Source organism: Ips typographus, linkage group LG15, assembly GCF_016097725.1.
Source record: "Ips typographus isolate SLU linkage group LG15, UJ_Ityp_2.0, whole genome shotgun sequence".
NCBI classification, from domain to species: Eukaryota; Metazoa; Arthropoda; class Insecta; order Coleoptera; family Curculionidae; genus Ips; species Ips typographus.
The window spans coordinates 470,960-498,814 of NC_138436.1; the positions used below are offsets into that span (position 1 = coordinate 470,960).

The 27,855-nt window shown below is 29.6% G+C and overlaps 1 protein-coding gene across 1 annotated transcript in view; it reads left to right on the plus strand.

Annotated features, from left to right (window-relative positions):
• The first annotated feature begins 2,591 nt into the window (after positions 1-2,591).
• Positions 2,592-27,855, plus strand: part of LOC145738080 (mitotic checkpoint serine/threonine-protein kinase BUB1-like) — a 96,676-nt gene continuing 71,412 nt past the window's right edge. The window contains exons 1-3 of the mRNA XM_081992938.1: positions 2,592-2,980; positions 3,037-3,241; positions 27,031-27,255. Coding sequence (XP_081849064.1) covers positions 2,853-2,980; positions 3,037-3,241; positions 27,031-27,255 — 558 coding nt within the window. The 5' untranslated portion in view covers positions 2,592-2,852. The remainder of the gene's footprint in view (positions 2,981-3,036; positions 3,242-27,030; positions 27,256-27,855) is intronic.

Sequence of the window (27,855 nt, forward strand, 5' to 3'; positions counted from 1 at the left end):
TTTCCCATTCCAAGTGAGTTTTACAAGCGATTTTGTCCCTGACTATCCTTTCAAACTGTTTTTCTGTTAATTTAAACTTTGACACCATTTTTCTCTCTGACTGTACCTGATTTTTTAGTGTTTTTTATGTCATTTGATAGGAAATTTAGTGAGGATTCCAAAAATGTGATTAAAACTGTCATTTTCCCATTCCAAGTGGGTTTTACAAGCCATTTTGTCTCTGAATGTCCTTTCAAACTGTCTTTTTGTCAATTTAAACTTTGACACCGCTTTTCTCCATGACTGTACCAGATTTTTTAGTGTTTTTTTAGGTTATTAGATAGGAAATTTAGTGAGGATTCCAAAAATGTGCTTAAAACTGTCATTTTTCCATTCCAAGTGGGTTTGATAAGTGATTTTGTCCCTGATTGTTCTTGCAAAATGTGTTTCTGTCAATTTAAACTTTGACACTCTTTTTCTTTCTGACTGTACCTTAGTTTTTAATGTTTTTTATGTCATTTGATAGGAAATTTAGTGAGGATTCCAAAAATGTGCTTAAAACTGTCATTTTCCCTTTCCAAGTGGGTTTTACAAGTGATTTTGTCTCTGACTGTCCTTTCAAACTGTGTTTCTGTCAATTTAAACTTTGACACCACTTTTCTCCCTGACTGTACTTGATTTTTTTGTATTTTTCATGTCATTGGATAGGAAATTTAGTGAGGATTTCAAAAATGTACTTAAAACTGTCATTTTCCCATTCCAAGTTGATTTTATATGCGGTTTTGTCCCTGACTGTCATTTTAAACTGTTTTTCTGTTAATTTAAACTTTGACACCGCTTTTCTCTCTGACTGTACTTGATTTTTTAGTGTTTTTTATGTCAATAGATTGGAAATTTAGTGAGGAATTTAAAAATGTGCTTAAAACTGTCATTTTCCTGTTCCAAGTTGGTTTCACAAGTGATTTTGTCCCTGACTGTCCTTTCAAACTGTGTTTCTGTCAATTTAAACTTTGACACCATTTTTCTCCCTGACTGTACCAAATTTCGTAGTGTTTTTTTAGGTTATTAGATAGAAAATTTAGTGAGGATTCCAAAAATGTGCTTAAAACTGTCATTTTCCCATTCCAAGTGGGTTTTACAAGTGATTTTGTCCCTGACTGTCCTTTCAAATTGTGTTTCTGTCAATTTAAACTTTGACACTCCTTTTCTTTCTGACTGTACCTGATTTTTTAGTGTTTTTTTATGTCATTTGATAGGAAATTTAATGAGGATTCCAAAAATGTGCTTTAAACTGTCATTTTTCCATTCCAAGTGGATTTTATGAGTGATTTTGTCTCTGACTATTGTTTCAAACTGTGTTTCTGTGAATTTAAACTTTGACATTGCTTGTCTCTCTGACTGTACCTCACTTTTTTGTATTCTTTATGTCATTTGGTAGGAAATTTAGTGAGGATTTCAAAAATGTGCTTAAAACTGTCATTTTCACACTCCAAGTGGGTTTTACAAGTGGTTTTGTCCCTAACTGTCCTTTCAAACTGTTTTTCTGTCAATTTAAACTTTGACACCATTTTTCTCCTTGACTGTACTTGATTTATTAGTATTTTTTATGTCATTTGATAGGAAGTTTAGTGAGGATTCCAAAAATGTGCTTAAAACTGTCATTTTCCAATTCCAAGTGGGTTTTACAAGTGATTTTGTCTGTGACTGTCTTTTCAAACTGTGTTTCTGTCAATTTAAATTTTGACACCGCTTTTCTTCCTGACTGTACTTGATTTTTTTGTGTTTTTTAGTGTCACTGGATAGGAAATTTAGTGAGGATTCCAAAAATGTGCTTCAAACGGTCATTTTCCCATTGCAAGTGGGTTTTACAAGTAATTTTGTCCCTGATTGTCCTTTCAAACTTTGACACCACTTTTCTCCCTGACTGTACCTGATTTTTTAGTGTTTTTTAGTGTCACTGGATAGGAAATTTAGTGAGGATTCCAAAAATGTGCTTAAAACTGTCATTTTCCCATTCCAAGTGGGTTTTACAAGTGATTTTGTCTCTGTCCTTCTTTCAAACTGTCTTTTTGTCAATTTAAAATTATTGAAAAAAAAAAGTTTAATAAGTGACCTTGATATTTTTCGTCAACATGGTCACGTGATTTTAACATAAATTCCATGGTCTTAAAAAAAATTGCAAATTTTGGTCACGTGACTTTAAAAACTTATTTATATTTGTATGTTATTTTAATTTCAAAGTTTCTAATTGTCACGTGACTATGTTGTCAAAATTACGACTTTTCAACAGTAAATCTGATTAAAAAATCATATTTCTATTCGCTATTGAAATAACAAGAAAAAAAAAAATGAAAATTAGAAACCGATTTAAAGGCAGAAACCGTTGGTTTGGTTGTCCTCCAGACGCCATTATTGCTGTTATTCTACATAAACTGAACTAACAATTTGTAAAGTGAATTATCCTTTAAATTAAGTAAAATCTAATATAAATCACACTGACATGTCGTTAAACAAGCTAAATTTACAAAATTACATCAAAACAGTTGCGGTGTTTGTTTGTCCTCCAGACGCCATTACGGTCCCGTACAAAACGGACGCCGCGCGACAGCCCATTGACACTGTTGACAGTAGTAAACTGTCAAAACGGCGTTTAATCAAACAAGGTCCCCAAAAATACTCAAATTCAATCAAACACCCCAGTTTCACCCTTAAAATTGTCGAATAATCTATTAGTCCCCTAGAAGGGCCGTCCAGTTAACCCCCTGAAAGCCCTAGAAACCCCAAAACAATCCCCCGCTACAATCACCTTACAGGGGTGTTCCATTTTGTTTGCGTCTGGGGGGAAAAAGGGGGCTTTTCAAGGGAATTCCAGGATGGATTTCGATCTGAGCAAGGAAAACATTCAACCGTTACGCAAGGGCCGTAACGTGCACCAACTGGAAATTGCTCTACAAGCCCAAAACGATCCGGAAATTCAACAACAATTGCAACAACAAAAAGAGTGAGAAAACCGAGCTTTTCCAGGTTTTTCCAGGTTAATTTTGGGATAATTTCCAGTCATTTTGAGCATCTAATACACACCTACCAGGGCGAGGACCCCTTACAGCACTACTACGACTACATCGGATGGATCGAACAGACTTACCCCAAAAATGGACACGAAGGGAATTGCGTGGGGCTGTTGGAGCACTGTCTGGCTAAATTCGAGGATGACCCTCGTTACACCAATGATAGTCGTTTGTGTAAATTGTGGATCAAATATGTAAGTACTTTTAGCAGTTTTGAGGTTATTGGGAGCATTTTAGTGGAAAAGTGGTGGTTTTTGTCGTTTTTCCCATAAATTTGTGGTCGTTTAAGGGGCAAAACCCATCAAATAGTGAAAAGTGTCACTAAAAAAAGTGAAATTCCTTGTTTTTCGCTAGTTTTTCCCTCTTTAGTGGCTTTCTATTCTCGTTTGAGTGATTTACAGAAGTTTCCCCAATTTTTCTACGTAATCTGACAAAATTTTTGTAATTTTAACAATTTTTTGATCACACACACTGACTGTACCTGATTTTTTAGTGTTTTTTATGTCATTTGATGGGAAATTTAGTGAGGATTCCAAAAATGTGCTTAAAACTGTCATTTTCCCATTCCAAGTGGATTTTATGAGTGATTTTGTCTCTGACTGTCCTTTTAAACTTTGACACCACATTTCTCCCTGACTGTACCTGATTTTTTAGTGTTTTTTTATGTCATTTGATGGGAAATTTAGTGAGGATTCCAAAAATGTGCTTAAAACTGTCATTTTCCCATTCCAAGTGGATTTTATGAGTGATTTTGTCTCTGACTGTCCTTTCAAACTTTGACACCACTTTTCTCGCTGACCGTACTTGATTTTTTTATGTTTTTTATGTCATTTGATAGGAAATTTAGTGAGGATTCCAAAAATGTGCTTAAAACTGTCATTTTCCCATTCCAAGTGGGTTTTACGAGTGATTTTGTCTCTGACTGTCCTTTTAAACTTTGACACCACTTTTCTCCCTGACTGTACTTGTTTTTTTTATGTTTTTTATGTCATTTGATGGGAAATTTAGTGAGGATTCCAAAAATGTGCTTAAAACTGTCATTTTCCCATTCCAAGTGGGTTTTACGAGTGATTTTGTCTCTGACTGTCCTTTCAAACTTTGACACCACTTTTCTCGCTGACTGTACTTGATTTTTTTATGTTTTTTATGTCATTAGATAGGAAATTTAGTGAGGATTCCAAAAATGTGCTTAAAACTGTCATTTTCCCATTCCAAGTGGGTTTTACGAGTGATTTTGTCTCTGACTATCCTTTCAACTGTGTTTCTTTCAATTTAAACTTTGACACCACTTTTCTCCCTGACTGTACTTGATTTTTTAGTGTTTTTTATGTCATTTGATAGGAAATTTAGTGAGGATTCCAAAAATGTGCTTAAAACTGTCATTTTCCCATTCCAAGTGGGTTTTACGAGTGATTTTGTCTCTGACTGTCCTTTCAAACTTTGACACCACTTTTCTCGCTGACCGTACTTGATTTTTTTATGTTTTTTATGTCATTAGATAGGAAATTTAGTGAGGATTCCAAAAATGTGCTTAAAACTGTCATTTTCCCATTCCAAGTGGGTTTTACGAGTGATTTTGTCTCTGACTGTCCTTTCAAACTTTGACACCACTTTTCTCGCTGACTGTACTTGATTTTTTAGTGTTTTTTATGTCATTTGATGGGAAATTTAGTGAGGATTCCAAAAATGTGCTTAAAACTGTCATTTTCCCATTCCAAGTGGGTTTTACGAGTGATTTTGTCTCTGACTGTCCTTTTAAACTTTGACACCACTTTTCTCGCTGACTGTACTTGATTTTTTTATGTTTTTTATGTCATTTGATAGGAAATTTAGTGAGGATTCCAAAAATGTGCTTAAAACTGTCATTTTCCCATTCCAAGTGGGTTTTACGAGTGATTTTGTCTCTGACTGTCCTTTCAAACTTTGACACCACTTTTCTCGCTGACTGTACTTGATTTTTTTATGTTTTTTATGTCATTAGATAGGAAATTTAGTGAGGATTCCAAAAATGTGCTTAAAACTGTCATTTTCCCATTTCAAGTGGGTTTTACGAGTGATTTTGTCTCTGACTGTCCTTTCAAACTTTGACACCACTTTTCTCGCTGACCGTACTTGATTTTTTTATGTTTTTTATGTCATTAGATAGGAAATTTAGTGAGGATTCCAAAAATGTGCTTAAAACTGTCATTTTCCCATTCCAAGTGGGTTTTACGAGTGATTTTGTCTCTGACTGTCCTTTCAAACTTTGACACCACTTTTCTCGCTGACTGTACTTGATTTTTTAGTGTTTTTTATGTCATTTGATGGGAAATTTAGTGAGGATTCCAAAAATGTGCTTAAAACTGTCATTTTCCCATTCCAAGTGGGTTTTACGAGTGATTTTGTCTCTGACTGTCCTTTTAAACTTTGACACCACTTTTCTCGCTGACTGTACTTGATTTTTTTATGTTTTTTATGTCATTTGATAGGAAATTTAGTGAGGATTCCAAAAATGTGCTTAAAACTGTCATTTTCCCATTCCAAGTGGGTTTTACGAGTGATTTTGTCTCTGACTGTCCTTTCAAACTTTGACACCACTTTTCTCGCTGACTGTACTTGATTTTTTTATGTTTTTTATGTCATTAGATAGGAAATTTAGTGAGGATTCCAAAAATGTGCTTAAAACTGTCATTTTCCCATTTCAAGTGGGTTTTACGAGTGATTTTGTCTCTGACTATCCTTTCAACTGTGTTTCTTTCAATTTAAACTTTGACACCACTTTTCTCCCTGACTGTACCTGATTTTTTAGTGTTTTTTTATGTCATTTGATAGGAAATTTAGTGAGGATTCCAAAAATGTGCTTAAAACTGTCATTTTCCCATTCCAAGTGGGTTTTACGAGTGATTTTGTCTCTGACTGTCCTTTCAAACTTTGACACCACTTTTCTCGCTGACCGTACTTGATTTTTTTATGTTTTTTATGTCATTAGATAGGAAATTTAGTGAGGATTCCAAAAATGTGCTTAAAACTGTCATTTTCCCATTCCAAGTGGGTTTTACGAGTGATTTTGTCTCTGACTATCCTTTCAACTGTGTTTCTTTCAATTTAAACTTTGACACCACTTTTCTCCCTGACTGTACTTGATTTTTTAGTGTTTTTTATGTCATTTGATAGGAAATTTAGTGAGGATTCCAAAAATGTGCTTAAAACTGTCATTTTCCCATTCCAAGTGGGTTTTACGAGTGATTTTGTCTCTGACTGTCCTTTCAAACTTTGACACCACTTTTCTCGCTGACCGTACTTGATTTTTTTATGTTTTTTATGTCATTAGATAGGAAATTTAGTGAGGATTCCAAAAATGTGCTTAAAACTGTCATTTTCCCATTCCAAGTGGGTTTTACGAGTGATTTTGTCTCTGACTGTCCTTTCAAACTTTGACACCACTTTTCTCGCTGACTGTACTTGATTTTTTAGTGTTTTTTATGTCATTTGATGGGAAATTTAGTGAGGATTCCAAAAATGTGCTTAAAACTGTCATTTTCCCATTCCAAGTGGGTTTTACGAGTGATTTTGTCTCTGACTGTCCTTTCAAACTTTGACACCACTTTTCTCTCTGACTGTACCTGATTTTTTAGTGTTTTTTATGTCTTTTGATAGGAAATTTAGTGAGGATTCTAAAAATGTGCTTAAAACTGTCATTTTTCCATTCCAAGTGGGTTTAACAAACAATTTTGTCTCTGACTGTCCTTTTAAACTTTGACACCACTTTTCTCCCTGACTGTACTTGTTTTTTTTATGTTTTTTATGTCATTTGATGGGAAATTTAGTGAGGATTCCAAAAATGTGCTTAAAACTGTCATTTTCCCATTCCAAGTGGGTTTTACGAGTGATTTTGTCTCTGACTATCCTTTCAACTGTGTTTCTTTCAATTTAAACTTTGACACCACTTTTCTCCCTGACTGTACCTGATTTTTTAGTGTTTTTTATGTCATTTGATAGGAAATTTAGTGAGGATTCCAAAAATGTGCTTAAAACTGTCATTTTTCCATTCCAAGTGGGTTTAACAAACAATTTTGTCTCTGACTGTCCTTTTAAACTTTGACACCACTTTTCTCCCTGACTGTACTTGTTTTTTTTATGTTTTTTATGTCATTTGATATGAAATTTAGTGAGGATTCCAAAAATGTGCTTAAAACTGTCATTTTCCCATTCCAAGTGGGTTTTACGAGTGATTTTGTCTCTGACTATCCTTTCAACTGTGTTTCTTTCAATTTAAACTTTGACACCACTTTTCTCCCTGACTGTACCTGATTTTTTAGTGTTTTTTATGTCTTTTGATAGGAAATTTAGTGAGGATTCTAAAAATGTGCTTAAAACTGTCATTTTTCCATTCCAAGTGGGTTTAACAAACAATTTTGTCTCTGACTGTCCTTTTAAACTTTGACACCACTTTTCTCCCTGACTGTACTTGTTTTTTTTATGTTTTTTATGTCATTTGATATGAAATTTAGTGAGGATTCCAAAAATGTGCTTAAAACTGTCATTTTCCCATTCCAAGTGGATTTTATGAGTGATTTTGTCTCTGACTGTCCTTTTAAACTTTGACACCACTTTTCTCCCTGACTGTACTTGTTTTTTTTATGTTTTTTATGTCATTTGATAGGAAATTTAGTGAGGATTCCAAAAATGTGCTTAAAACTGTCATTTTCCCATTCCAAGTGGATTTTATGAGTGATTTTGTCTCTGACTGTCCTTTTAAACTTTGACACCACTTTTCTCCCTGACTGTACTTGTTTTTTTTATGTTTTTTATGTCATTTGATGGGAAATTTAGTGAGGATTCCAAAAATGTGCTTCAAACTGTCATTTTCCCATTCCAAGTGGGTTTTACAAGTGATTTTGTCTCTGACTGTCCTTTTAAACTTTGACACCACTTTTCTCCCTGAGTGTACTTGTTTTTTTTATGTTTTTTATGTCATTTGATAGGAAATTTAGTGAGGATTCCAAAAATGTGCTTAAAACTGTCATTTTCCCATTCCAAGTGGATTTTATGAGTGATTTTGTCTCTGACTGTCCTTTCAAACTTTGACACCACTTTTCTCTCTGACTGTACCTGATTTTTTAGTGTTTTTTATGTCTTTTGATAGGAAATTTAGTGAGGATTCTAAAAATGTGCTTAAAACTGTCATTTTCCCATTCCAAGTGGGTTTTACAAGTGATTTTGTCTCTGACTGTCCTTTTAAACTTTGACACCACTTTTCTCCCTGACTGTACTTGTTTTTTTTATGTTTTTTATGTCATTTGATAGGAAATTTAGTGAGGATTCCAAAAATGTGCTTAAAACTGTCATTTTCCCATTCCAAGTGGATTTTATGAGTGATTTTGTCTCTGACTGTCCTTTTAAACTTTGACACCACTTTTCTCCCTGACTGTACTTGTTTTTTTTATGTTTTTTATGTCATTTGATGGGAAATTTAGTGAGGATTCCAAAAATGTGCTTAAAACTGTCATTTTCCCATTCCAAGTGGATTTTATGAGTGATTTTGTCTCTGACTGTCCTTTCAAACTTTGACACCACTTTTCTCTCTGACTGTACCTGATTTTTTAGTGTTTTTTATGTCTTTTGATAGGAAATTTAGTGAGGATTCTAAAAATGTGCTTAAAACTGTCATTTTCCCATTCCAAGTGGGTTTTACAAGTGATTTTGTCTCTGACTGTCCTTTCAAATTTTGACACCACTTTTCTCCCTGACTGTACTTGTTTTTTTTATGTTTTTTATGTCATTTGATAGGAAATTTAGTGAGGATTCCAAAAATGTGCTTAAAACTGTCATTTTCCCATTCCAAGTGGGTTTTACGAGTGATTTTGTCTCTGACTGTCCTTTCAAACTTTGACACCACTTTTCTCTCTGACTGTACCTGATTTTTTAGTGTTTTTTATGTCTTTTGATAGGAAATTTAGTGAGGATTCTAAAAATGTGCTTAAAACTGTCATTTTCCCATTCCAAGTGGGTTTTACGAGGGATTTTGTCTCTGACTGTCCTTTTAAACTTTGACACCACTTTTCTCACTGACTGTACTTGTTTTTTTTATGTTTTTTATGTCATTTGATAGGAAATTTAGTGAGGATTCCAAAAATGTGCTTAAAACTGTCATTTTCCCATTCCAAGTGGGTTTTACGAGTGATTTTGTCTCTGACTGTCCTTTCAAACTTTGACACCACTTTTCTCTCTGACTGTACCTGATTTTTTAGTGTTTTTTATGTCTTTTGATAGGAAATTTAGTGAGGATTCTAAAAATGTGCTTAAAACTGTCATTTTTCCATTCCAAGTGGGTTTAACAAACAATTTTGTCTCTGACTGTCCTTTTAAACTTTGACACCACTTTTCTCCCTGACTGTACTTGTTTTTTTTATGTTTTTTATGTCATTTGATGGGAAATTTAGTGAGGATTCCAAAAATGTGCTTAAAACTGTCATTTTCCCATTCCAAGTGGGTTTTACGAGTGATTTTGTCTCTGACTATCCTTTCAACTGTGTTTCTTTCAATTTAAACTTTGACACCACTTTTCTCCCTGACTGTACCTGATTTTTTAGTGTTTTTTATGTCATTTGATAGGAAATTTAGTGAGGATTCCAAAAATGTGCTTAAAACTGTCATTTTCCCATTCCAAGTGGGTTTTACGAGTGATTTTGTCTCTGACTGTCCTTTCAAACTTTGACACCACTTTTCTCTCTGACTGTACCTGATTTTTTAGTGTTTTTTATGTCTTTTGATAGGAAATTTAGTGAGGATTCTAAAAATGTGCTTAAAACTGTCATTTTTCCATTCCAAGTGGGTTTAACAAACAATTTTGTCTCTGACTGTCCTTTTAAACTTTGACACCACTTTTCTCCCTGACTGTACTTGTTTTTTTTATGTTTTTTATGTCATTTGATATGAAATTTAGTGAGGATTCCAAAAATGTGCTTAAAACTGTCATTTTCCCATTCCAAGTGGATTTTATGAGTGATTTTGTCTCTGACTGTCCTTTTAAACTTTGACACCACTTTTCTCCCTGACTGTACTTGTTTTTTTTATGTTTTTTATGTCATTTGATGGGAAATTTAGTGAGGATTCCAAAAATGTGCTTAAAACTGTCATTTTTCCATTCCAAGTGGATTTTATGAGTGATTTTGTCTCTGACTGTCCTTTCAAACTTTGACACCACTTTTCTCTCTGACTGTACCTGATTTTTTAGTGTTTTTTATGTCTTTTGATAGGAAATTTAGTGAGGATTCTAAAAATGTGCTTAAAACTGTCATTTTCCCATTCCAAGTGGGTTTTACAAGTGATTTTGTCTCTGACTGTCCTTTCAAATTTTGACACCACTTTTCTCCCTGACTGTACTTGTTTTTTTTATGTTTTTTATGTCATTTGATAGGAAATTTAGTGAGGATTCCAAAAATGTGCTTAAAACTGTCATTTTCCCATTCCAAGTGGGTTTTACGAGTGATTTTGTCTCTGACTATCCTTTCAACTGTGTTTCTTTCAATTTAAACTTTGACACCACTTTTCTCCCTGACTGTACCTGATTTTTTAGTGTTTTTTATGTCATTTGATAGGAAATTTAGTGAGGATTCCAAAAATGTGCTTAAAACTGTCATTTTCCCATTCCAAGTGGGTTTTACGAGTGATTTTGTCTCTGACTGTCCTTTCAAACTTTGACACCACTTTTCTCTCTGACTGTACCTGATTTTTTAGTGTTTTTTATGTCTTTTGATAGGAAATTTAGTGAGGATTCTAAAAATGTGCTTAAAACTGTCATTTTTCCATTCCAAGTGGGTTTAACAAACAATTTTGTCTCTGACTGTCCTTTTAAACTTTGACACCACTTTTCTCCCTGACTGTACTTGTTTTTTTTATGTTTTTTATGTCATTTGATATGAAATTTAGTGAGGATTCCAAAAATGTGCTTAAAACTGTCATTTTCCCATTCCAAGTGGATTTTATGAGTGATTTTGTCTCTGACTGTCCTTTCAAACTTTGACACCACTTTTCTCTCTGACTGTACCTGATTTTTTAGTGTTTTTTATGTCTTTTGATAGGAAATTTAGTGAGGATTCTAAAAATGTGCTTAAAACTGTCATTTTCCCATTCCAAGTGGGTTTTACAAGTGATTTTGTCTCTGACTGTCCTTTCAAATTTTGACACCACTTTTCTCCCTGACTGTACTTGTTTTTTTTATGTTTTTTATGTCATTTGATAGGAAATTTAGTGAGGATTCCAAAAATGTGCTTAAAACTGTCATTTTCCCATTCCAAGTGGGTTTTACGAGTGATTTTGTCTCTGACTGTCCTTTCAAACTTTGACACCACTTTTCTCTCTGACTGTACCTGATTTTTTAGTGTTTTTTATGTCTTTTGATAGGAAATTTAGTGAGGATTCTAAAAATGTGCTTAAAACTGTCATTTTCCCATTCCAAGTGGGTTTTACAAGTGATTTTGTCTCTGACTGTCCTTTTAAACTTTGACACCACTTTTCTCCCTGACTGTACTTGTTTTTTTTATGTTTTTTATGTCATTTGATAGGAAATTTAGTGAGGATTCCAAAAATGTGCTTAAAACTGTCATTTTCCCATTCCAAGTGGGTTTTACGAGTGATTTTGTCTCTGACTGTCCTTTCAAACTTTGACACCACTTTTCTCTCTGACTGTACCTGATTTTTTAGTGTTTTTTATGTCTTTTGATAGGAAATTTAGTGAGGATTCTAAAAATGTGCTTAAAACTGTCATTTTTCCATTCCAAGTGGGTTTAACAAACAATTTTGTCTCTGACTGTCCTTTTAAACTTTGACACCACTTTTCTCCCTGACTGTACTTGTTTTTTTTATGTTTTTTATGTCATTTGATGGGAAATTTAGTGAGGATTCCAAAAATGTGCTTAAAACTGTCATTTTCCCATTCCAAGTGGGTTTTACGAGTGATTTTGTCTCTGACTATCCTTTCAACTGTGTTTCTTTCAATTTAAACTTTGACACCACTTTTCTCCCTGACTGTACCTGATTTTTTAGTGTTTTTTATGTCATTTGATAGGAAATTTAGTGAGGATTCCAAAAATGTGCTTAAAACTGTCATTTTCCCATTCCAAGTGGGTTTTACGAGTGATTTTGTCTCTGACTGTCCTTTCAAACTTTGACACCACTTTTCTCTCTGACTGTACCTGATTTTTTAGTGTTTTTTATGTCTTTTGATAGGAAATTTAGTGAGGATTCTAAAAATGTGCTTAAAACTGTCATTTTTCCATTCCAAGTGGGTTTAACAAACAATTTTGTCTCTGACTGTCCTTTTAAACTTTGACACCACTTTTCTCCCTGACTGTACTTGTTTTTTTTATGTTTTTTATGTCATTTGATATGAAATTTAGTGAGGATTCCAAAAATGTGCTTAAAACTGTCATTTTCCCATTCCAAGTGGATTTTATGAGTGATTTTGTCTCTGACTGTCCTTTTAAACTTTGACACCACTTTTCTCCCTGACTGTACTTGTTTTTTTTATGTTTTTTATGTCATTTGATGGGAAATTTAGTGAGGATTCCAAAAATGTGCTTAAAACTGTCATTTTCCCATTCCAAGTGGATTTTATGAGTGATTTTGTCTCTGACTGTCCTTTCAAACTTTGACACCACTTTTCTCTCTGACTGTACCTGATTTTTTAGTGTTTTTTATGTCTTTTGATAGGAAATTTAGTGAGGATTCTAAAAATGTGCTTAAAACTGTCATTTTCCCATTCCAAGTGGGTTTTACAAGTGATTTTGTCTCTGACTGTCCTTTCAAATTTTGACACCACTTTTCTCCCTGACTGTACTTGTTTTTTTTATGTTTTTTATGTCATTTGATAGGAAATTTAGTGAGGATTCCAAAAATGTGCTTAAAACTGTCATTTTCCCATTCCAAGTGGGTTTTACGAGTGATTTTGTCTCTGACTGTCCTTTCAAACTTTGACACCACTTTTCTCTCTGACTGTACCTGATTTTTTAATGTTTTTTATGTCTTTTGATAGGAAATTTAGTGAGGATTCTAAAAATGTGCTTAAAACTGTCATTTTCCCATTCCAAGTGGGTTTTACAAGTGATTTTGTCTCTGACTGTCCTTTTAAACTTTGACACCACTTTTCTCCCTGACTGTACTTGTTTTTTTTATGTTTTTTATGTCATTTGATAGGAAATTTAGTGAGGATTCCAAAAATGTGCTTAAAACTGTCATTTTCCCATTCCAAGTGGGTTTTACGAGTGATTTTGTCTCTGACTGTCCTTTCAAACTTTGACACCACTTTTCTCTCTGACTGTACCTGATTTTTTAGTGTTTTTTATGTCTTTTGATAGGAAATTTAGTGAGGATTCTAAAAATGTGCTTAAAACTGTCATTTTCCCATTCCAAGTGGGTTTTACGAGGGATTTTGTCTCTGACTGTCCTTTTAAACTTTGACACCACTTTTCTCACTGACTGTACTTGTTTTTTTTATGTTTTTTATGTCATTTGATAGGAAATTTAGTGAGGATTCCAAAAATGTGCTTAAAACTGTCATTTTCCCATTCCAAGTGGGTTTTACGAGTGATTTTGTCTCTGACTGTCCTTTCAAACTTTGACACCACTTTTCTCTCTGACTGTACCTGATTTTTTAGTGTTTTTTATGTCTTTTGATAGGAAATTTAGTGAGGATTCTAAAAATGTGCTTAAAACTGTCATTTTTCCATTCCAAGTGGGTTTAACAAACAATTTTGTCTCTGACTGTCCTTTTAAACTTTGACACCACTTTTCTCCCTGACTGTACTTGTTTTTTTTATGTTTTTTATGTCATTTGATGGGAAATTTAGTGAGGATTCCAAAAATGTGCTTCAAACTGTCATTTTCCCATTCCAAGTGGGTTTTACAAGTGATTTTGTCTCTGACTGTCCTTTTAAACTTTGACACCACTTTTCTCCCTGACTGTACTTGTTTTTTTTATGTTTTTTATGTCATTTGATAGGAAATTTAGTGAGGATTCCAAAAATGTGCTTAAAACTGTCATTTTCCCATTCCAAGTGGGTTTTACAAGTGATTTTGTCTCTGACTGTCCTTTTAAACTTTGACACCACTTTTCTCCCTGACTGTACCTGATTTTTTAGTGTTTTTTATGTCTTTTGATAGGAAATTTAGTGAGGATTCTAAAAATGTGCTTCGAACTGTCATTTTTCCATTCCAAGTGGGTTTAACAAACAATTTTGTCTCTGACTGTCCTTTTAAACTTTGACACCACTTTTCTTCCTGACTGTACTTGTTTTTTTTTATGTTTTTTATGTCATTTGATAGGAAATTTAGTGAGGATTCCAAAAATATGCTTTAAAACACGATTCGGTCACTGTAAGTGGGTTTTACAAGCTATCACACACGTACAGGCTCCGTTGATTTTGACGCCCTCTAGCGGCCAAGCGACTGAACCGATTGACTTGAGCGGGGATATTTTTGGAAAGCCTACACTATGTGCTACGTTTTTGCTTCAATGACATTTTGGCGTCAACTGTCAAATAAGGGAGTTAATGAAGATCAAATTGAGCAGTGCCAAAATTAGTTTTACATAATAACTTTGTTGAGTTTGACGCCCTCTAGCGACCAAACGACCGAACCGATTCCTTTTGGTAGCCATATTTTCTGAAAGCTAACCCTTTGGGCTACATTTTTGCTTCAATGACATTTTGACGTCAACTGTCAAATAAGCAAGTTATCCAAGGTTAAAGCGAGAGGTGTCAAAAGTCAAAATTGGTTTCACGTAAAAACTTTATTGACTTTGACGCCCTCTAGCGGCCAAACGACTGAACCGATTAACTCAAGCGGGCATACTTTCTGAAAACTGACACTTTGGACTACATTTTTGATTTAATGACATTTTGACGTCAACTGTCAAATTTACGAGTTATTTAAGGTCTTTTATGAAAACTGCTAGATAGATAGATAATTAAAACTGTTATTTTCTTGTCATTTTCAAGCAATTTCAGCATTTATATGAAATTTTACTGTAGATTTCAGCATTTTTAAGCAATTTTAGCTTTTGTATTGATATTTTAATGACAATTTAAGCTTTTTTCGCAATTCTAACATTGATTTCAGCATTTTTCTAAACAATTTCAAAAATTTTGATTTTAAGTGACGATTTCATCATTTGTAAGTAATTCTAATATCAATTTCATCATTTTAATTGTGGATTTCGGTATTTTTTTAAGCAATTTTAAAAATGATTTTTAAGTATTGATTTCATAATTTTTTAGCATTCTAACATTAATTTTAGCATTTTTAAGCAATTTCAGCATAATTGAGTACTTTCAATATCAATTTCAGCATTTTTTTAAACAATTAAAGTGTCGATTTCAGCATAATTGAGTATTCTCAATATCGATTTCAGCATTTTTTGAAACAATTGAAGTATCGATTTCAGCGTTTTTGAAATTTTTTAATGTTAATTTCAGCGTTTTTAAACCATTTAAAGTGTAGATTTCAGCATAATTGAGTATTTTCAATATCAATTTCAGCATTTTTTGAAACAATTGAAGTATTGATTTCAGCATTTTTGAAAATTTTTAATGTCAATTTCAGCATTTTGAAATCAATTAAAGTGTCGATTTCAGCATTTTTGAAATTTTTAAATGTCGATTTCAGCGTTTTGAAATTTTTAAATGTCGATTTCAGCGTTTTGAAATCAATTAAAGTGTCGATTTCAGCATTTTTGAAATTTTCTTAATGTAAATTTCAGCATTTTTAAATGTCAATTTCAGCATTTTGAAATCAATTAAAATGTCGATTTCAGCATTTTTGAAATTTTTAAATGTCGATTTCAGCGTTTTGAAATCAATTAAAGTGTCGATTTCAGCATTTTTGAAATTTTCTTAATGTAAATTTCAGCATTTTTAAATGTCAATTTCAGCATTTTTTGAAACAATTAAAATGTCGATTTCAGCATTTTTAAACCATTTAAAGTGTAGGTTTCAGCATAATTGAGTATTTTCAATATCAATTTCAGCATTTTTTGAAACAATTGAAGTATTGATTTCAGCATTTTTGAAATTCTTAAATGTCGATTTCAGCGTTTTGAAATCAATTAAAGTGTCGATTTCAGCATAATTGAGTATTTTCAATATCAATTTCAGCATTTTTTGAAACAATTGAAGTATTGATTTCAGCATTTTTGAAAATTTTTAATGTCAATTTCAGCATTTTTGAACCAATTAAAGTGTCGATTTCAGCATTTTTTGAACCAATTAAAGTGTCGATTTCAGCATAATTGAGTATTTTCAATATCAATTTCAGCATTTTTTGAAACAATTGAAGTATTGATTTCAGCATTTTTGAAATTCTTAAATGTCGATTTCAGCATTTTTTGAACCAATTAAAGTGTCGATTTCAGCATAATTGAGTATTTTCAATATCAATTTCAGCATTTTTTGAATCAATTGAATTATTGATTTCAGCATTTTTGAAAATTTTTAATGTCAATTTCAGCATTTTTGAACCAATTAAAGTGTCGATTTCAGCATTTTTTGAACCAATTAAAGTGTCGATTTCAGCATAATTGAGTATTTTCAATAGCAATTTCAGCATTTTTTGAAACAATTGAAGTATTGATTTCAGCATTTTTGAAAATTTTTAATGTCAATTTCAGCATTTTGAAATCAATTAAAGTGTCGATTTCAGCATTTTTGAAATTTTTAAATGTCGATTTCAGCGTTTTGAAATCAATTAAAGTGTCGATTTCAGCATTTTTGAAATTTTCTTAATGTAAATTTCAGCATTTTTAAATGTCAATTTCAGCATTTTTTGAAACAATTAAAATGTCGATTTCAGCATTTTTGAAATTCTTAAATGTCGATTTCAGCGTTTTTAAACCATTTAAAGTGTAGATTTCAGCATAATTGAGTATTTTCAATATCAATTTCAGCATTTTTTTAAACAATTAAAGTGTCGATTTCAGCATAATTGAGTATTCTCAATATCGATTTCAGCATTTTTTGAAACAATTGAAGTATCGATTTCAGCGTTTTTGAAATTTTTTAATGTTAATTTCAGCGTTTTTAAACCATTTAAAGTGTAGATTTCAGCATAATTGAGTATTTTCAATATCAATTTCAGCATTTTTTGAAATCAATTAAAGTGTCGATTTCAGCATTTTTGAAATTTTTAAATGTCGATTTCAGCGTTTTGAAATCAATTAAAGTGTCGATTTCAGCATTTTTGAAATTTTCTTAATGTAAATTTCAGCATTTTTAAATGTCAATTTCAGCATTTTTTGAAACAATTAAAATGTCGATTTCAGCATTTTTGAAATTCTTAAATGTCGATTTCAGCGTTTTTAAACCATTTAAAGTGTAGATTTCAGCATAATTGAGTATTTTCAATATCAATTTCAGCATTTTTTTAAACAATTAAAGTGTCGATTTCAGCATAATTGAGTATTCTCAATATCGATTTCAGCATTTTTTGAAACAATTGAAGTATCGATTTCAGCGTTTTTGAAATTTTTTAATGTTAATTTCAGCGTTTTTAAACCATTTAAAGTGTCGATTTCAGCATAATTGAGTATTCTCAATATCGATTTCAGCATTTTTTGAAACAATTGAAGTATCGATTTCAGCGTTTTTGAAATTTTTTAATGTTAATTTCAGCGTTTTTAAACCATTTAAAGTGTAGATTTCAGCATAATTGAGTATTTTCAATATCAATTTCAGCATTTTTTGAAACAATTAAAATGTCGATTTCAGCATTTTTGAAATTCTTAAATGTCGATTTCAGCGTTTTTAAACCATTTAAAGTGTAGATTTCAGCATAATTGAGTATTTTCAATATCAATTTCAGCATTTTTTTAAACAATTAAAGTGTCGATTTCAGCATAATTGAGTATTCTCAATATCGATTTCAGCATTTTTTGAAACAATTGAAGTATCGATTTCAGCATTTTTGAAATTTTCTTAATGTAAATTTCAGCATTTTTAAATGTCAATTTCAGCATTTTTTGAAACAATTAAAATGTCGATTTCAGCATTTTTGAAATTCTTAAATGTCGATTTCAGCGTTTTTAAACCATTTAAAGTGCAGATTTCAGCATAATTGAGTATTTTCAATATCAATTTCAGCATTTTTTGAAACAATTGAAGTATTGATTTCAGCATTTTTGAAAATTTTTAATGTCAATTTCAGCATTTTGAAATCAATTAAAGTGTCGATTTCAGCATTTTTGAAATTTTTAAATGTCGATTTCAGCGTTTTGAAATCAATTAAAGTGTCGATTTCAGCATTTTTGAAATTTTCTTAATGTAAATTTCAGCATTTTTAAATGTCAATTTCAGCATTTTTTGAAACAATTAAAATGTCGATTTCAGCATTTTTGAAATTCTTAAATGTCGATTTCAGCGTTTTTAAACCATTTAAAGTGTAGATTTCAGCATAATTGAGTATTTTCAATATCAATTTCAGCATTTTTTTAAACAATTAAAGTGTCGATTTCAGCATAATTGAGTATTCTCAATATCGATTTCAGCATTTTTTGAAACAATTGAAGTATCGATTTCAGCGTTTTTGAAATTTTTTAATGTTAATTTCAGCGTTTTTAAACCATTTAAAGTGTCGATTTCAGCATAATTGAGTATTCTCAATATCGATTTCAGCATTTTTTGAAACAATTGAAGTATCGATTTCAGCGTTTTTGAAATTTTTTAATGTTAATTTCAGCGTTTTTAAACCATTTAAAGTGTAGATTTCAGCATAATTGAGTATTTTCAATATCAATTTCAGCATTTTTTGAAACAATTAAAATGTCGATTTCAGCATTTTTGAAATTCTTAAATGTCGATTTCAGCGTTTTTAAACCATTTAAAGTGTAGATTTCAGCATAATTGAGTATTTTCAATATCAATTTCAGCATTTTTTTAAACAATTAAAGTGTCGATTTCAGCATAATTGAGTATTCTCAATATCGATTTCAGCATTTTTTGAAACAATTGAAGTATCGATTTCAGCGTTTTTGAAATTTTTTAATGTTAATTTCAGCGTTTTTAAACCATTTAAAGTGTAGATTTCAGCATAATTGAGTATTTTCAATATCAATTTCAGCATTTTTTGAAATCAATTAAAGTGTCGATTTCAGCATTTTTGAAATTTTTAAATGTCGATTTCAGCGTTTTGAAATCAATTAAAGTGTCGATTTCAGCATTTTTGAAATTTTCGTAATGTAAATTTCAGCATTTTTAAATGTCAATTTCAGCATTTTTTGAAACAATTAAAATGTCGATTTCAGCATTTTTGAAATTCTTAAATGTCGATTTCAGCGTTTTTAAACCATTTAAAGTGCAGATTTCAGCATAATTGAGTATTTTCAATATCAATTTCAGCATTTTTTGAAACAATTGAAGTATTGATTTCAGCATTTTTGAAATTCTTAAATGTCGATTTCAGCGTTTTGAAATCAATTAAAGTGTCGATTTCAGCATAATTGAGTATTTTCAATATCAATTTCAGCATTTTTTGAAACAATTGAAGTATTGATTTCAGCATTTTTGAAAATTTTTAATGTTAATTTCAGCGTTTTTAAACCATTTAAAGTGTAGATTTCAGCATAATTGAGTATTTTCAATATCAATTTCAGCATTTTTTTAAACAATTAAAGTGTCGATTTCAGCATAATTGAGTATTCTCAATATCGATTTCAGCATTTTTTGAAACAATTGAAGTATCGATTTCAGCGTTTTTGAAATTTTTTAATGTTAATTTCAGCGTTTTTAAACCATTTAAAGTGTAGATTTCAGCATAATTGAGTATTTTCAATATCAATTTCAGCATTTTTTGAAACAATTAAAATGTCGATTTCAGCATTTTTGAAATTCTTAAATGTCGATTTCAGCGTTTTTAAACCATTTAAAGTGTAGATTTCAGCATAATTGAGTATTTTCAATATCAATTTCAGCATTTTTTGAAATCAATTAAAGTGTCGATTTCAGCATTTTTGAAATTTTTAAATGTCGATTTCAGCGTTTTGAAATCAATTAAAGTGTCGATTTCAGCATTTTTGAAATTTTCTTAATGTAAATTTCAGCATTTTTAAATGTCAATTTCAGCATTTTTTGAAACAATTAAAATGTCGATTTCAGCATTTTTGAAATTCTTAAATGTCGATTTCAGCGTTTTGAAATCAATTAAAGTGTCGATTTCAGCATAATTGAGTATTTTCAATATCAATTTCAGCATTTTTTGAAACAATTGAAGTATTGATTTCAGCATTTTTGAAAATTTTTAATGTCAATTTCAGCATTTTTGAACCAATTAAAGTGTCGATTTCAGCATTTTTTGAACCAATTAAAGTGTCGATTTCAGCATAATTGAGTATTTTCAATATCAATTTCAGCATTTTTTGAAACAATTGAAGTATTGATTTCAGCATTTTTGAAATTCTTAAATGTCGATTTCAGCATTTTTTGAACCAATTAAAGTGTCGATTTCAGCATAATTGAGTATTTTCAATATCAATTTCAGCATTTTTTGAATCAATTGAATTATTGATTTCAGCATTTTTGAAAATTTTTAATGTCAATTTCAGCATTTTTGAACCAATTAAAGTGTCGATTTCAGCATTTTTTGAACCAATTAAAGTGTCGATTTCAGCATAATTGAGTATTTTCAATATCAATTTCAGCATTTTTTGAAACAATTGAAGTATTGATTTCAGCATTTTTGAAAATTTTTAATGTCAATTTCAGCATTTTGAAATCAATTAAAGTGTCGATTTCAGCATTTTTGAAATTTTTAAATGTCGATTTCAGCGTTTTGAAATCAATTAAAGTGTCGATTTCAGCATTTTTGAAATTTTCTTAATGTAAATTTCAGCATTTTTAAATGTCAATTTCAGCATTTTTTGAAACAATTAAAATGTCGATTTCAGCATTTTTGAAATTCTTAAATGTCGATTTCAGCGTTTTTAAACCATTTAAAGTGTCGATTTCAGCATAATTGAGTATTCTCAATATCGATTTCAGCATTTTTTGAAACAATTGAAGTATCGATTTCAGCGTTTTTGAAATTTTTTAATGTTAATTTCAGCGTTTTTAAACCATTTAAAGTGTAGATTTCAGCATAATTGAGTATTTTCAATATCAATTTCAGCATTTTTTGAAACAATTAAAATGTCGATTTCAGCATTTTTGAAATTCTTAAATGTCGATTTCAGCGTTTTTAAACCATTTAAAGTGTCGATTTCAGCATAATTGAGTATTCTCAATATCGATTTCAGCATTTTTTGAAACAATTGAAGTATCGATTTCAGCGTTTTTGAAATTTTTTAATGTTAATTTCAGCGTTTTTAAACCATTTAAAGTGTAGATTTCAGCATAATTGAGTATTTTCAATATCAATTTCAGCATTTTTTGAAACAATTAAAATGTCGATTTCAGCATTTTTGAAATTCTTAAATGTCGATTTCAGCGTTTTTAAACCATTTAAAGTGTAGATTTCAGCATAATTGAGTATTTTCAATATCAATTTCAGCATTTTTTGAAATCAATTAAAGTGTCGATTTCAGCATTTTTGAAATTTTTAAATGTCGATTTCAGCGTTTTGAAATCAATTAAAGTGTCGATTTCAGCATTTTTGAAATTTTCTTAATGTAAATTTCAGCATTTTTAAATGTCAATTTCAGCATTTTTTGAAACAATTAAAATGTCGATTTCAGCATTTTTGAAATTCTTAAATGTCGATTTCAGCGTTTTTAAACCATTTAAAGTGTAGATTTCAGCATAATTGAGTATTTTCAATATCAATTTCAGCATTTTTTGAAACAATTGAAGTATCGATTTCAGCGTTTTTGAAATTTTTTAATGTTAATTTCAGCGTTTTTAAACCATTTAAAGTGTAGATTTCAGCATAATTGAGTATTTTCAATATCAATTTCAGCATTTTTTGAAACAATTGAAGTATTGATTTCAGCATTTTTGAAAATTTTTAATGTCAATTTCAGCATTTTGAAATCAATTAAAGTGTCGATTTCAGCATTTTTGAAATTTTTAAATGTCGATTTCAGCGTTTTGAAATCAATTAAAGTGTCGATTTCAGCATTTTTGAAATTTTCTTAATGTAAATTTCAGCATTTTTAAATGTCAATTTCAGCATTTTGAAATCAATTAAAATGTCGATTTCAGCATTTTTGAAATTTTTAAATGTCGATTTCAGCGTTTTGAAATCAATTAAAGTGTCGATTTCAGCATTTTTGAAATTTTCTTAATGTAAATTTCAGCATTTTTAAATGTCAATTTCAGCATTTTTTGAAACAATTAAAATGTCGATTTCAGCATTTTTAAACCATTTAAAGTGTAGATTTCAGCATAATTGAGTATTTTCAATATCAATTTCAGCATTTTTTGAAACAATTGAAGTATTGATTTCAGCATTTTTGAAAATTTTTAATGTCAATTTCAGCATTTTGAAATCAATTAAAGTGTCGATTTCAGCATTTTTGAAATTTTTAAATGTCGATTTCAGCGTTTTGAAATCAATTAAAGTGTCGATTTCAGCATTTTTGAAATTTTCTTAATGTAAATTTCAGCATTTTTAAATGTCAATTTCAGCATTTTTTGAAACAATTAAAATGTCGATTTCAGCATTTTTGAAATTCTTAAATGTCGATTTCAGCGTTTTTAAACCATTTAAAGTGTAGATTTCAGCATAATTGAGTATTTTCAATATCAATTTCAGCATTTTTTTAAACAATTAAAGTGTCGATTTCAGCATAATTGAGTATTCTCAATATCGATTTTAGCATTTTTTGAAACAATTGAAGTATCGATTTCAGCGTTTTTGAAATTTTTTAATGTTAATTTCAGCGTTTTTAAACCATTTAAAGTGTCGATTTCAGCATAATTGAGTATTCTCAATATCGATTTCAGCATTTTTTGAAACAATTGAAGTATCGATTTCAGCGTTTTTGAAATTTTTTAATGTTAATTTCAGCGTTTTTAAACCATTTAAAGTGTAGATTTCAGCATAATTGAGTATTTTCAATATCAATTTCAGCATTTTTTGAAACAATTAAAATGTCGATTTCAGCATTTTTGAAATTCTTAAATGTCGATTTCAGCGTTTTTAAACCATTTAAAGTGTCGATTTCAGCATAATTGAGTATTCTCAATATCGATTTCAGCATTTTTGAAAATTTTTAATGTCAATTTCAACATTTTGAAATCAATTAAAGTGTCGATTTCAGCATTTTTGAAATTTTTAAATGTCGATTTCAGCGTTTTGAAATCAATTAAAGTGTCGATTTCAGCATTTTTAAATGTCAATTTCAGCATTTTTTGAAACAATTAAAATGTCGATTTCAGCATTTTTGAAATTCTTAAATGTCGATTTCAGCGTTTTTAAACCATTTAAAGTGTAGATTTCAGCAAAATTGAGTATTTTCAATATCAATTTCAGCATTTTTTGAAACAATTGAAGTATTGATTTCAGCATTTTTGAAATTCTTAAATGTCGATTTCAGCATTTTTGAAATTTTCTTAATGTAAATTTCAGCATTTTTAAATGTCAATTTCAGCATTTTTTGAAACAATTAAAATGTCGATTTCAGCATTTTTGAAATTCTTAAATGTCGATTTCAGCGTTTTTAAACCATTTAAAGTGCAGATTTCAGCATAATTGAGTATTTTCAATATCAATTTCAGCATTTTTTGAAACAATTGAAGTATTGATTTCAGCATTTTTGAAATTCTTAAATGTCGATTTCAGCGTTTTGAAATCAATTAAAGTGTCGATTTCAGCATAATTGAGTATTTTCAATATCAATTTCAGCATTTTTTGAAACAATTGAAGTATTGATTTCAGCATTTTTGAAAATTTTTAATGTCAATTTCAGCATTTTGAAATCAATTAAAGTGTCGATTTCAGCATTTTTGAAATTTTTAAATGTCGATTTCAGCGTTTTGAAATCAATTAAAGTGTCGATTTCAGCATTTTTGAAATTTTCTTAATGTAAATTTCAGCATTTTTAAATGTCAATTTCAGCATTTTTTGAAACAATTAAAATGTCGATTTCAGCGTTTTTAAACCATTTAAAGTGTAGATTTCAGCAAAATTGAGTATTTTCAATATCAATTTCAGCATTTTTTGAAACAATTGAAGTATTGATTTCAGCATTTTTTTGAAAATTTTTAATGTCAATTTCAGCATTTTGAAATCAATTAAAGTGTCGATTTCAGCATTTTTGAAATTTTCTTAATGTAAATTTCAGCATTTTTAAATGTCAATTTCAGCATTTTTTGAAACAATTAAAATGTCGATTTCAGCATTTTTGAAATTCTTAAATGTCGATTTCAGCCTTTTTAAACCATTTAAAGTGTAGATTTCAGCAAAATTGAGTATTTTCAATATCAATTTCAGCATTTTTTGAAACAATTGAAGTATTGATTTCAGCATTTTTGAAAATTTTTAATGTCAATTTCAGCATTTTGAAATCAATTAAAGTGTCGATTTCAGCATTTTTGAAATTTTCTTAATGTAAATTTCAGCATTTTTAAATGTCAATTTCAGCATTTTTTGAAACAATTAAAATGTCGATTTCAGCATTTTTGAAATTCTTAAATGTCGATTTCAGCGTTTTTAAACCATTTAAAGTGTAGATTTCAGCAAAATTGAGTATTTTCAATATCAATTTCAGCATTTTTTGAAACAATTGAAGTATTGATTTCAGCATTTTTGAAAATTTTTAATGTCAATTTCAGCATTTTGAAATCAATTAAAGTGTCGATTTCAGCATTTTTGAAAATTTCTTAATGTAAATTTCAGCATTTTTAAATGTCAATTTCAGCATTTTTTGAAACAATTAAAATGTCGATTTCAGCATTTTTGAAATTCTTAAATGTCGATTTCAGCGTTTTTAAACCATTTAAAGTGTAGATTTCAGCAAAATTGAGTATTTTCAATATCAATTTCAGCATTTTTTGAAACAATTGAAGTATTGATTTCAGCATTTTTGAAAATTTTTAATGTCAATTTCAGCATTTTGAAATGAATTAAAGTGTCGATTTCAGCATTTTTGAAATTTTTAAATGTCGATTTCAGCGTTTTGAAATCATTTAAAGTGTCGATTTCAGCATAATTGAGTATTTTCAATATCAATTTCAGCATTTTTTGAAACAATTAACGTGTCGATTTCAGCATTTTTGAAATTTTTTAATATCAATTTTATCATTTTTGAACCAATTAAAGTGTCGATTTCAGTATTTTTGATTTTTTTAAATGTCAATTTCAACGTTTTTGCATTACAGAGCATCGATTTCAGCATTTTTAAAGTACTTGGAGTGTCGATTTCAGCATTTTTGAAATTGTTAAATGTCAATTTCAACATTTTTGAAACAATTAAACCGTCGATTTCAGAATTTTTGAAATTTTTAAATGTAAATTTGAGCATTCTTAAACCAATTTGAGCATCGATTTCAGTATTTTTAACATTTTTAAATGTCAATTTCAACATTTTTATATTACTTAGGGTGTCGATTTCAGAATTTTTAAACCAATTTGAGCATCGATTTCAGCATTTTTGAACCAATTAAATTGTCGATTTCAGCATTTTTGAAATTCTTAAAGTGTCGATTTCAGCATTTTTTTTGAAATTTTTAAACGTCTTCAGCATTTTTAAACCTTTTAGAGAGTCGATTTCAGCATTTTTAAATGTCAATTTCAACGTTTTTGCATTACAGAGCATCGATTTCAGCATTTTTAAAGTACTTGGAGTGTCGATTTCAGCATTTTTGAAATTTTTTAATATCAATTTTATCATTTTTGAACCAATTAAAGTGTCGATTTCAGTATTTTTGATTTTTTTAAATGTCAATTTCAACGTTTTTGCATTACAGAGCATCGATTTCAGCATTTTTAAAGTACTTGGAGTGTCGATTTCAGCATTTTTGAAATTGTTAAATGTCAATTTCAACATTTTTGAAACAATTAAACCGTCGATTTCAGAATTTTTGAAATTTTTAAATGTAAATTTGAGCATTCTTAAACCAATTTGAGCATCGATTTCAGTATTTTTAACATTTTTAAATGTCAATTTCAACATTTTTACATTACTTAGGGTGTCGATTTCAGAATTTTTAAACCAATTTGAGCATCGATTTCAGCATTTTTGAACCAATTAAATTGTCGATTTCAGCATTTTTGAAATTCTTAAAGTGTCGATTTCAGCATTTTTTTTGAAATTTTTAAACGTCTTCAGCATTTTTAAACCTTTTAGAGAGTCGATTTCAGCATTTTTAAATGTCAATTTCAACGTTTTTGCATTACAGAGCATCGATTTCAGCATTTTTAAAGTACTTGGAGTGTCGATTTCAGCATTTTTGAAATTGTTAAATGTCAATTTCAGCATTTTTAAATCATTCATTGTGTCGATTTCAGCATTTTTGAAATTTTCTTAATGTAAATTTCAGCATTTTTAAATGTCAATTTCAGCATTTTTTGAAACAATTAAAATGTCGATTTCAGCATTTTTAAACAACTTAACGTGTCAATTTCATAATTTTTGAACCAATTTGAGCATCAATTTCAGCATTTTTGAAATTTTTAAACGTTAATTTCAGTATTTTTAAACCATTTAAGGTGTCGATTTCAGCATTTTTGAAATTGTTAAATGTCAATTTCAGCATTTTTGAACCAATTAAATTGTCGATTTCAGCATTTTTGAAATTCTTAAAGTGTCGATTTCAGCATTTTTGAAACGTCAATTTCAGCATTCTTAAACCAATTTTTGCAGCATTTTTGCATTACTTAGGGTGTCGATTTCAGAGAGATATTTCCTTTTTTGAGCTTCGATTTCAGCATTTTTAAACTATTCATAGTGTCAATTTCAGCATTTTTGAAATTGTTAAATGTCAATTTCAGCATTTTTGAACCAATTTGAGCATCGATTTCAGCATTTTTAAAGCGACTTTCTGGTAATAGCTGATCGATTTGTAATTTTTCCTTCCAGATCGATACGTTTCCGAATCCGGTCGAATTGTATCTGATGATGAAATCGAAGAATTTGTGCGTCGGTTTGGCGGAATTTTACCGAGCGTGGGCGTATTATTACGAAGCGGCGGGCGATTTCCAAAAAGCGTACAACGTTTTCGAAGAAGGAAAGAAAAATCTCGCCCAGCCCTACGATCAACTCGAATTGGCCCACAAAAATTTGGTTACGGCCGCCGGCGAACACGTAAGTTTTATAACATTCATTCATTCAATAATTTTTTTTAATTTTTTTAATTAATTTTTTTAATTTACGTTTTTTTTAAATTTTTTTTTCAATATATATTTTTTTGATTTATTTTTTTTTATTTTTAGTTTATTTATTTATTTTATTTTTTTTATTTTTTATTTATTTTTTTAATTAATTTTTTTAATTTACGTTTTATTTTTTTTATTTATTTCTTTATTTATTTTTTTTTTCAATATATATATTTTTTTTTAGTTTTTTTTTTATTTTTTTTTCAATATATATTTTTTTTTTAGTTTTTTTTTTATTTTTAGTTTATTTATTTTTTTTTCATTTTTTATTTATTTTTTTAATTGATTTTTTTAATTTACGTTTTATTTTTTTTTAATTTTTTTTTCAATATATATTTTTTTGATTTATTTTTTTTTTAGTTTTTTTTTATTTTTAGTTTATTTATTTATTTTATTTTTTTTATTTTTTATTAATTTTTTTAATTAATTTTTTTAATTTACGTTTTATTTATTTTTTTTTCAATATATATTTTTTTTTTAGTTTTTTTTTTTATTTTCAGTTTATTTATTTTTTTTTTTGAAAACTCAT